Consider the following 11,940-nt stretch of genomic DNA (forward strand, 5'->3'; position numbering starts at 1 on the left):
ACATGATTAAAAGGTTCACATTCATTTCACTATTACCAAATAAGACTTATTAAAAACATATTTGGCTCAAAATAAGGCCGTCAAAGTTTACAAAAAATATTTTGTTTAATCAGTGAGGTAAAATAAAATAATATTATGCAATTAAAATAAAAACTAATCCTCAATATCACATCCTATTAGAGCATTGTGTCTCAACGTTCTCTGACACGAGGTTCTTTAAAGTCATCCATAAAGTCATTCACCTAGTCATCTGCTCCCACGAACACAAGGTTCGAGATCATCACAAGATCCAAATACAAATAGCACACAGAGTGAGTTATCACAAAAAAAAAAATAACAAGACGTAATCAAAATAAATTATGGAAATATTTATAACATAACTCAGCCTAATACAACTCACATCACTTCACCACTTTATCTTTAAAATTCATTTTTCAATCACTAATCTCATTACACATGAATCACACACTCGAGTCAAGACGCAATAACATTAATCAATTTTATAATAAATAATTAGCAAACGTTATGCAACAATTATACTAAGACTCAAGACTACATGCAATGTGGTATTATGTAAGTGAAAAACTATCCTGAGGCGCTTAGGAGTACATAACAAGACACACCACACAATGGGTATGTCAGGTCACTCTCACTAAGTAAAATCGTAAGGTGACTAGTCAGAGTCACTTTGTTTTGCGAGAATGCTCCAACAATATGAGATCAACATAGGCTTACAAGAGCATTCAAACCAAGTGTCTTTACCCCTAAGGCCTAGACTCTAAAGAATCCGTTAGGTCCTCATCTTCCTGATTCAGGTCCAACCACTGAAACAATTTTTGCAAGCAGACACTGCTCATAAATTATACAATACTCATGACCTCACATTCGTGTTTCAAACACATTTAACACATTGTGCTGCAATTTAACACTGGTTCCTAACTAGGAACCTACACCTTTTCTTTAACACTGCGCATAAACATTTTTCTCAATATAAACACTGGTCGAATTATTGTATAATTCACAGCTCACAACACAATTATCGTTGCATAAGTGTTAAAAACACACACACTTATTCACAACCAAATATCATGCCCACAATTTAACATCTCATAATGTCACAATCCACCATCACAAGTTTACATGTATCTCACAAATTAACACATGTTTAACTTTGTACTTATACTCGATTTCAACAATAATATTATAAGCAGACACTGCTCATGAATTATACAATATCCACGACATCACACGTGTTTCAAACACGTTTTACACATTGCGCTACAATTTAATACTGATTCCTAATTAGGAAACCTACATTTTTCCTTTAACACTACGCATCAACATTTTTTTCAAGATAAACACTGATCGGGTTATTATATAATTCATAGCTCACATACACACATATTTTCTTTAATTTATTATTTTAGTATTACAATATATATATATATATATATACACACACACACACACACACACACACACATAACATGTTGATTATCATCGTGGAAAAATATAGAACAAGATAATAATTTGTATAAAATAAGTGATTAAAATAATATTATTTAGAGTATAATTCACGTGAATAAAAAGAACTTAATATTTTTTAGGGTTCACATTCAGTACAAGAACACATCAATTCCATAGCAATTTCTTATTGGGACATCAATTGATTCATCAAACATATATAATTCACAGTTATAATTATAAAAATAGAATCAAAATTTGCAGAAACACCCCAAAAACTCATTCCAATTGATACTCTAAGGATCCCTACACATGTTCTCACTACCCCCAATTGTGAATAACTCATCCCTTACCTCTAAGCGGGCTCACGTGTGTATTGTGACAGCGATAGCGACATCTCTAGTGGTTTCCTGAGATTCTTCAAGCTTTTCCTCTTATTGTTCTGATAGGATTTCCAAGCGTTGGAGAGAAGGAGAAGAGATTGAAGCTTCCATTCCACTATCTACGTGCGATGAGTATTTCTCCCTCCATAGACATTAGTTTGCAAATTCCAACAGTGAAGATGTGCGTAAATGAGTCGGGAACTACATATCAAAATTTCACAACAATCCAATGATTTAAGAGTCTGTGATCATAGTTTTACTGAGACCGTTGTGGGTTTCTGCGAGAAAAGAAAAAGCTACGATACAAAGTGTATTTCTCTCGGCTCTGACATGTTTTTCCCCACGGTGAGCATGTTCAGAAATGAGTTCCGAACTTGGTAGGATACTCACAACCTATTATTTACTTTATTTTTTTGTTTATTATTTTATAAATAAATACTCTATTTTATTTCCTATCAAATGAATAAATTAAATATCTTTTTTTTTTCCTTCAAACCATTATTTTAATTAATAACATCATTTATCCTTATTTATTTAATTATAAAAATCTCAACATTTTTCTAAAACTACATTTATTTTTAAATAAAACCTTTTTAATTTATTTACAAAAAAAATGGGATATTAGACTCGTCATCTAACCTGACTTCATATTCTAACTTGACTTGCAATTTTACATTTCAGATCAATGACTGTTTAAGCAAATTGGAAGAGCTCTTATTTTCTTGTGGACTTTCTGATGGAGGACACAATTTTTCTGTGCTTTTCAAACAGAAATAGAAATGAATATTCAACAGGTATACAGCTAGCATACATTTGTTTGTGTCACAATACTTGCAGCCTCAACAGCTCCGCTAGTCAGCTCTCTTTTTATTAACTCCAAAATTTCATAGACCTGTTGAAGATTTAGAAAAAAAATAATTGAAGAATCATGGTGCACCAAATTTAAGATATAAACCAAGAGAATGATATTTCAAAATGATTTGAGGTCAGGACATAGTTTTAACTAGAAAATCAAATAGAATGTGAACTTCTTACCTCAAAGTACTGCTGCAAAGCTGGTGCATGCTGATGAAGGGTTACATATATCTTCTCAAGTAATGTTAAAAGTGAATCCACTTGATCACCTAGAAGATCAACCTATATTTAAAGAGATAAACTTTAGTTTTGAGTAGTTTCCAACAATACTAGCATTTCCAATAAAACGACCAACCATAAATATTAGGGGCAGTTTGATCTGAGAAAACATTTTTTGTTTTCACTTTTAATCACAAAAATGTCACCTTGTTTTCATTTTGTTACTTGTTTTCAATAGTATGTTTTCATTGTTTTCAATACAAACTTTTGAAATAGGAAACAAAAAGTGAAAACAAAGTGGTATTTTTGTAATTAAAAGTGAATACAGGAAGTGATTTCTCAAACCAAATGGAGCCTTAGATTTCATGAATGTACAGACTTTGAGATTATGCTACAGACCTCAGCCTCGGCTTTTTGGAGATTCTGGCACCTTTTAAAGAAGGCTTTCTGGTAAAGTGACTGTTTGCTTCTCAAGCAACCAACCAATTCAATAACAGGATCCAAACAACATTTCATCTTTGCCAACCTGTATGCATAGTTTTGGGAAAATGTAAGGGGAAGGAAGCATAAGGTAACAGGTAAATGGTACATACACGAAAAATATTGATGAACAATGACTGGTGGAATACCTCACAGCCATCATCTCAAATTTCTGGCATATCATTGACCCAAATTCAGCAAATGTCAGTAAAAGATTCAAAAGGGGCATGAAAGCAGAAGAAGACAGCCTCAATTGACCTTCTTCATTAGCAGATTTTTTATTATGAAAACTTTCTGAGTCACGTAAACTGTGCCCTAAGTTGGTGCCTAACTCTCTAAGAAGTGCCTTGCTTATACCTAATTGTTGCAAGACATTTTCTACCTTGCTGGTCAGTGAAGAGAATGTCTGTTCTTCCGCAGTTATCAAATCTTCAAATATTTCGTGCTCATGTAGGTCTCCACGTTCTGAACCCAAGTCAAGTTCCCTGCATTGTTCCTTGATCTCACACTTTGCACTTAGCATCAGATTCTCCTCTGCTTCAAAACAACTAAGTAGAGACTCTAACAATATAATTGTCAAGTTCTCTTCTCCATGAACTTTCCGAACTTGATTTAACATCATAGTAGAGGTAGAGCAACTATCTTCTATGGTATTGTCTTGAACCATTGATTTGGCTTCCATGGACAAGAGAAAGGCATCATTCAATGTCTCAGCCAAGAAAACTTGATTTATATTCTCTCTGATGTAATTTTCCATATAATAGTTATCTAGTTCCAATTTCCATTCCATAACCATAGCTTTAAATACAACCATACACACATCCTCCTTCAGAAAACTTTCTATGGTTATAAACTGTAACTGATCTAGAAAATCATTCTGAATCCTGTTTTCTCGCTCCTTTGAAGCAAAACTTGCATAATTGACAAAAATTTTCAATGTTTCACCAAAGACAATATGATGTATATGTTCTCTTATGACACAGTCTGCATTGCAATCTGCCATCATTTTGTTGAATTCATCAACAGTTTTCCTAAAGACAAGCATGCATATATTGTCATTTATGGTACTATTTATTTTATCTACCTGGTTACTACATGTCAAGCACTGTAAACAACTTTCCTCAGCTTCACCGTCATTTCCCTTGATTAAGGCAAATTCTTGATTTGCACGGATATCTATAACTGCCTCAGACAAGACAATCAAATATATTTCATCTCTAATTTTCCTTTCAATTGTTTGTTTTTCAATGATTCCATTCCACTCATTGATTACTTCCCTTAAGTAGTATTTATATACACACTCCTGTATTTGCTTCTCCAAGTCAAAATTGCAGGATTTACTATTGATTTCTTCTACCTGATCATTTACAAAACCACACACATTTTCTAATATTAAATTTTGCGTTGTGTTATATTCCTTTCTTTCTATTTGTGACATCCCTATTAATTCATTCTGTTTTTCATTTTCAGCATCACAGACTCCTTTTACCTGTTTTTCAGCACTTCTATGACTTTCAACATCCTTGATAGTATGGATTTCATCTACTTCTGATAACTTTCTCCCTGAAAACGGTTCTGCATTATGAATAGCTCTTTGGTTGAAAAGAGATTCGATAAGTTTAGCATTGCGACGTATAAAACTGTCCAATTTTTCAACGACAACATGGATTCTTTCTCTCACACGATTTAGTTCCTTTCTTCTCCTCACGTATGAGGCCTTTCTTTCTTGTGATATTCCATGCTTACTCAAATTCAATTCTTCACTCTTTCGGCGAATAATAGATTCATGATTCTTTATCAACTTAGCAACATATTTGCTGCTCCCATCCTCATTTTCTTCCTCTTCGGGTGGTTTATCTGTCTCTTCCATCTTCTGAGAGAACCTGTTAGGCATTTCATGACTTCCTTCTGGTGAAGAAGGCTTTGTCGGTGAAGAAGGCTTTGATGGGGAAGAAAGTGATGAACAGTCAGAATCCTCAGGATATGTGTCATGGAAAGTGGCAAATTCAAGCTGCAAATTTGTAAACTCATTCATCAATCGCGGCCAATGGTCCTTCCAAACTTTGACAACCTGATTCTCATCCCTCTTCACTTTTGCTTCAATGTTCTCTTGGAAATCCCTCATGAAGCTTCCAATTGATATAGACATTACATCCTTTTCAATTGTCAACTTCCATTCCCTCTCTTTTGACCTCATCTCACACCTGAAAAGGGCAGATTGCATCTTCCCAAAAGCAAGATCCATAGTCTGCTTTAGTATATCTATGTCAGAACCCATCTCTTCAACCTTTTTCCTGCCAACAATACCATTATTTTGTACCTCACTTGACATGTCATGTTGTGGCTCAAGCTTTTGCTGATTCTCACTAGTACTCAACTCACAGAAACCGCCTTCACCATTACCAACACCATGCTCATTTCTTGTTGTTTCATCATTCTCAGCTTTGAGATTACTTATTTCAATCCCATGGCTAACACCCAAAGAAACCAATTGTCTTTCTTTCAGCTCTAAAGAATGCCTGAGTTGCAACTCATTTTCTAATCTCTGTGCCAACTCTTTGTCCTTCTCTACTATGGCTAATTCAGATTCCTTGAGACGCCATTGAAGGCGATCTTTTATGTCTCTCAAATCATTGAGTACCTCTTCATGGCTGCTCTCAAGAAAGCTGCTTTCAGTCTCTGCATGAACAATGCTTAGACAACCTTCAAGTTGCATCACTGCTAGTTCATAGAACTTTGATATCTCATTCAACCGTTCAATGACTCCTGTTTTCTCCTTCATCTTCTCTTGAGCTTTGTTCATGGCATAGTGCACAATCCACATCATTGTAGAATCTGCTAAAGATACTTCAAATCTTCCATCAATACATTCAAAAATCCCATCCATTTCTCCAAGAAAAACACACTACACAGAGCCAGTTGCAACTTTATTACAACAATGAGGTAGTGATCATTAAAATCTACAGAAAATTCATCAAATAAGTTTGAAATGCAGAACCTGAAAGGAAGTAAAAGAAAATGCAAGTTTGATCTGAAATTTCCATTAGAAGCGGGTGATAGAATTGACCCTTTCAGGAACTTTAGTGGTAAGCAATAAGCATGTCTCTAGGCATTCTTTAAGGAGCTTTATATGTTTGTTCTTTGAAATATTTAATGTGGCTCTTTGTATTTATTTATTCATTTTCCTGGCCACACGAAAGCTTCAAGCATTGTAAATTAATAGTGCAAGACAACGTAAAGAATTTTATCAATGTTTTTAATTCCTACCATTTTTTTGAAAAAATATAGTTAATTTTTTGTATCCGAAATTGTGGTAAAAATATATACACGTAGAATCCTGTAGGTAACGTGATTTTTAAAATATTCTAATTAAATATTCAAATTATATTTAGATGTGTTAAAAATAAAACTAATGGTGAATTAGATGAATACTATTTGTAAAAAATATGGTAGTAAATAAGATTTACGAAAGTAAAAAGGAAATGCTGAAACAAAGATCAACTGCACAAAAGACATGAATGATTTTGATTGGTCAACATTTTTTATATTTACCAACCTTATTTTCTGTCAAATACAAACGATCACTATTTATTTAAAAATAAATAAATCATTCGTATAATTCAGATCAGCCCTATTAACAAATAGTTCTCAAATAAAATGCACATTATATCTTTTATAAAATAGGATTCTTGTGCTGTTGTTGATAAAGATAAATTTAATAAGGAACGACTTGTATTTAAGTAAATAGAAAGACACTAATAAATGTTAATAAGAAAATACTGAGAATCTTGTAAAACAAAATGAAATTATTTCAATTATTGACAGGGAAAGGAAAACATTTGTGATTCTACGTTACTCAAATTTTAAAAGCTTTGTTTGATTACTATTTTATTTTGAAAAACAGTTCGCAATTTTCTAAAATATACCAATAAAGGGTCACTCCTAAAAGATGATAATGTTGATCGACTTCCCGAACAAGAGCATTTGAAGAAAACAGAAGAAGAAAATGAGAAAACATCTAACTGTTTTAGTTTTAAAATGCTTGTTTTAGAAACAAACTTCAAAACTTAATACATTTTAAATGAGAAATTGATTCATGAGCATAGCATTACCATTACCCTTTTGTTTTGAACGTGAGCAAAGGAAGAGCATAGTTTAGCGAGAAGCTCAAGTGTGTGCTTTATGCTATGTTTTGAATTAACTGAAGAGCATGATTTGTTATTTTTTCCACCCCTCATATATATGCTTTAAAATAACCTATTCAGAATCCTTAATCACAAGTTGGAAGCATATGAAAATGTACCTTACAACGTTATCCATTTGATCAACAATGAGGTCGTTTATAAATTGTTTATGAGCTCATCCTTGATGTCATTTCAATGAAAAGACATTTAACATGAAAATAAATCTAAACTAGAAAGAAAAAAAAAGGCATTGTTGTAGAAAATATAAAGAGGAACCAAATCCTATCAATCAGTCTATTAGTTAGTACCCTTTACGAATCACATAACAGAATAATTGTATAATAATGTTAAAATCTAAATAATGATAAGAAAATCAATAACCAGATGTACAAAACTTGATCACTGTACTATGCACAAATTTTCACCAAGAGCATCGAGGATAGAATAGAAGCACTGCCATGTAGCTCCTTATTTCTCATCAACACAAGCTTCAAGAGAAAAACACAGTTAAGATGAGACAACGGGAGCTTCAAAATAAAAAAAGCAAACTCAATGCACTAGACATTCCTACAAACTACTATGCCCCTCCTCAAAAAGCAAAGGAAAAGCAAAATGGCAAATTAACCATGCTGATTATCCAGATTAAAACTATTGGTAATGCAGTTTGATGTAGGAAAGCTAAAATGTACGTATTGGAATTAAAAAGAAATGGCAATTTTGTTGTCTTTTTATATAGAACAAATTAACAATACATTATCTTTCCGTAGCAAAGAGGAAGAACACACACATATGGATATTATAATCATAAATCAAGTGTTTAGAAGCCTTATATACAATTGAATTAGTAATAAATATTCAACCCCATACAGCAAAATAATACTGGGATGATCAGATCTTCCTGAAAAGTTAGAGACATCATGTAAATGAGTACTTAGTAAAGAACTCCCATCCCCAAAAAACAAAAAATAAAATATTTCAATTTTGAAATCAACTAAACAAAATACTGATATTAAATTCAATCATAAACAACATAAATCAGTATAAAGCCGTGAAAGTGAATTTTTCTTAGGTCCAGGACAAGAAAAGAGGTAAATATAATTCCCAAGAAAAGAAAACGAAGAAAGTGAGAGGACCAAACAGAATAGTAATGTGAAACTCCAAAACAGAGGTTGCAGCTTCTTAAAGAAAGGCTGAAGTGTTCAAAACAAAGGCTGAAATAAAAGAAAAAAGTTGCATGCAAAACAACAGATCATGAAACTGCAGTGTCCGCGTGAAACATAAGCTAGCTAGTGTGAAAATGAAGCTTATGCGGGATAAAGTCAGAATCCACAGATTGTAAGCATCTTCAATTGAACTAAAACAAGAGAGTGAGGGAGAGAAAAGTAGGACAAAGGGGGACACAAGGCAATGAAAGAGTGCAAGAAATGTCTCTTTGATCCTCTGGAAGAAACTTCTCAATGGTTTTTTTTCTTCAAAGTCTATGCATATTTAAATTTTTAAAAGTTCTCCCAACAAAAATCCACAACGGTCATTTGGCTTTTAAGACCATAAAATCTTCTAGAAAAGCTTCTAAAGTACAGTAGTACTGTTTGAATATTAATCACTGGAATTAATACAACACATGTTGATGTTATCCCTTCCTCCAACTCAATTTTGGCAATCCATGAATCGATCCCTTTTTTCTCTTTTTCTTATCTAACTTCCAGCTCAATCAATCATACAAGGGAGAACCAACAAGAAAAAATAAAATCACAAGAACTACTTCCTTGTGTAATCAATACTGACCGATTCCCTAATAGCTAGAACAACCATACATTTGTTGATTCCAAAACCAATAACCCAAAAAAGAAGAGTGGTAGCAACACACTCTTTCTAACCCATTCTCTATTATTTGTTAAAATTAGTTGGATAAGATAAAATCATGAGTGAAACTCATTACATAAGAGGTGAGATTACAAAATTTAGTGATTTCCAATAGATTTCAATCAATACTAGATAGCATGTTCAAACTAAAACTAAAACAAACTTGACAAGTAATCAAAAGGAGAAAAAAACTTTGATGCAGTTCCATAGGAGCTTTAGTACTATTTTCCAATCAGAATTGAAGTTCCACACTTCCACTTCAGTAATCCTCGTAATAAAGGTTTGCATTTTAAGGTCAACATAAGTTACCAAGCTAAAACTCTAACTTTGATCAGAAAACACCACCAAAATCACCTAAGAAACAGCATCTAAGTTTCATCCTAATCAAAGTTCACCAATTCCATTTCAGCCAGAACGACCACACCAGACCTAGAAAACGTTAAACCATCAATTTCAATACCTATTACCCCAGATAAAAATTCCCACAAAAAACAACACTTTTCACAAGCAATCCGCAAACCCAATTGAAACAAAACAACGATCCCCCTCCAAGCAATTAAAAATCCAAACAAAACAAATCAAATAATGAGAAACTAAACCAAGAAACAAAAGGGGTTATTAATTATTAGAGAGTGAGTTAGTTAGTTAGTTACTTACCACCACAGCAAAAGCAGCAGTAGCAGCAAGAGAGAACCAACAACAGTTCCTGGAACAGGGAAGAGACCGAGCCAGCTTCGCAATTAAGGAGGTTGGGTGCGTCACCGTTGTTGCTCTGATCCTGGTTTTCGTTCTCCAGAAGTTTCTGTTCCGTTGAAGATTGTTGGTCCTTTTCCGCTTTCATTCTCTGGTAGTTCCATTCGAGCCTTTTGAGGTATGAATGCTTGAAGGAATCTCGGAGATTCTTTGTCGGCCATAGATGCATGTCTCAATTGTAGTTGATAAATTTCGGGTTTTGAATAATTTTGATTCTCTCTCTATATGCTATATTGCTAGTAGTCGGAGCTTGAGTTGAGGTTGGAAGACTACAAAAGTTAGAGAGATAAGAAAAATAAATAAATGCTAATTATTTTCCTAAGTATGATTAAGAAAATGTTTTATTAGAAAACAAAAAATTATATTCCTGAGGATCTTTTTCATGTTACATAATAATTTTTTATTTTATTCCTTAAACAATGTTCTAAAAATACAGGTTAGAAAGAAAGCAAAAAAAAAAAAGTGTAAAGATATTTTATTCTATCTTCCAATAAATATATAATATGTAATTTGTGTTATTAATAGTAAATATAATAAATCTAATGAATATAACTCAGTTGATATTTATCAATAAATATTGAGTTTGTGAGAAAAAACCTATATCTTCTTGGGAAGGGTCATGATGGATTATTTTTTAATAATAATAATAATAATAATAATAATAATAATAATAATAATAATAATAATAATAATAATAATAATAATAATAATAATAATAATAATAATAATAATAATAATAATAACATCATTGTTACTTTATGTAAATAATAGAAAGTAACTGTAATAAAATATTTAATAAAAATAGTTTTTTATTATTTTGATTATATTTTATTTGTGTTGACTGTATATAATACAATATATTTATTTATATATGATAATATATACCCTTCTATTTGATAATATACTTATTAGTAAAATTTGTGCTTAGGACTTTTAATTTATTTGTTTTATTTTTTCTTTAATCTTTTATTTCAATTTTGGTCTTCTAACTTCCAAACATCCAATAACTTAGTCATTTCCAATAACTTCGAAACATTTTTTTCTCTTGAAATAACAATCTCTGGTCTTCTCCATCACATAGTTAAACCTAGATACCACCATTTTTTAATCGATATTCAAAGCTTCAAAAGCTTTATTATTATTTTTTTTGGCGCAATACTTATACAGAAAAAAGGAGTAGCTTTAGTTGAACAAATCCCAAAGGAAAATTGGTCTTATTCCATGTGTTTTGATGTTGAACATAACTCAACAAAAGTTAATTGATGCATAAACAGTACAGTGAATTTTAACTCGTTTGAAGTCCATTTGTTCAACTTAGTTTGTATTATTTACTCCGAAACACTCAAGAATCATCATAAATTGAGGTTTCAAATATGAAAAAATTCTCTCTAGACAATACTTATGGAGGTTTGTGGACTTTGAGTTGAAATTGTCACTAGTGTATAAGTTTGGGCCAAAAAACAAGTGGCTTGTAATAAAGGTTGGTGAGGAAGTATCAAGTTGCTAAATTTGGTCAATAACCAAAGAAGCTATGCGATGGTCATAGACTCAGGCTGTAGGTTGACACTTTCCATGGCCTCACCTCTATATTAAGAAGGGTGGGGCTCATAATAAATATATAGATAAAAGATGAAATTGACACCCAACAAGTGGGACTTTTCATTAAAACCTGTCAATGGGGAGGTCATAGGAGGGGAACGGGACTTGTATGGATGCATGGAGTTATTACGAAGTTAACA

At 32.4% G+C, this 11,940-nt stretch overlaps 1 protein-coding gene and 1 long non-coding RNA gene across 2 annotated transcripts; both read right to left on the minus strand.

Annotated features, from left to right (window-relative positions):
- Nucleotides 1-118: 118 nt before the first annotated feature.
- Nucleotides 119-6,842, minus strand: LOC114390216 (WPP domain-associated protein-like). The gene is made up of 6 exons (XM_028350917.1): nucleotides 3,551-6,842; nucleotides 3,321-3,447; nucleotides 2,883-2,984; nucleotides 2,659-2,739; nucleotides 1,818-2,048; nucleotides 119-250 (listed from the first exon to the last, which is right to left on the minus strand). The coding sequence occupies exons 1-5, from the start codon at nucleotides 6,286-6,288 to the stop codon at nucleotides 2,001-2,003; spliced, it is 3,096 nt and encodes a 1,031-aa protein (XP_028206718.1). The 5' UTR covers nucleotides 6,289-6,842; the 3' UTR covers nucleotides 119-250; nucleotides 1,818-2,000.
- An 849-nt stretch (nucleotides 6,843-7,691) lies between these two features.
- Nucleotides 7,692-10,478, minus strand: LOC114389438. The gene is made up of 2 exons (XR_003661771.1): nucleotides 10,106-10,478; nucleotides 7,692-8,073 (listed from the first exon to the last, which is right to left on the minus strand). It is a non-coding gene; the product is annotated as an uncharacterized LOC114389438 (long non-coding RNA).
- Nucleotides 10,479-11,940: the final 1,462 nt, after the last annotated feature.

The sequence above is a fragment of the Glycine soja genome, chromosome 16 (assembly GCF_004193775.1).
Source record: "Glycine soja cultivar W05 chromosome 16, ASM419377v2, whole genome shotgun sequence".
NCBI lineage: Eukaryota > Viridiplantae > Streptophyta > Magnoliopsida > Fabales > Fabaceae > Glycine > Glycine soja.

What these genes read in the sequence shown, in the direction of transcription:
- LOC114390216 (XM_028350917.1), bottom strand. Translation starts at nt 6,288, where the DNA reads ATGGATGGGATTTTTGAATGTATTGATGGAAGATTTGAAGTATCTTTA. An exon ending in TTTGAGATGATGGCTGTGAG is followed by an intron (nt 3,448 to 3,550) that starts GTATTCCACCAG and finishes CTATGCATACAG; the next exon opens with GTTGGCAAAGATGAAATGTT. An exon ending in GTATTGTGACACAAACAAAT is followed by an intron (nt 2,049 to 2,658) that starts GTATGCTAGCTG and finishes TTTGATATGTAG; the next exon opens with TTCCCGACTCATTTACGCAC.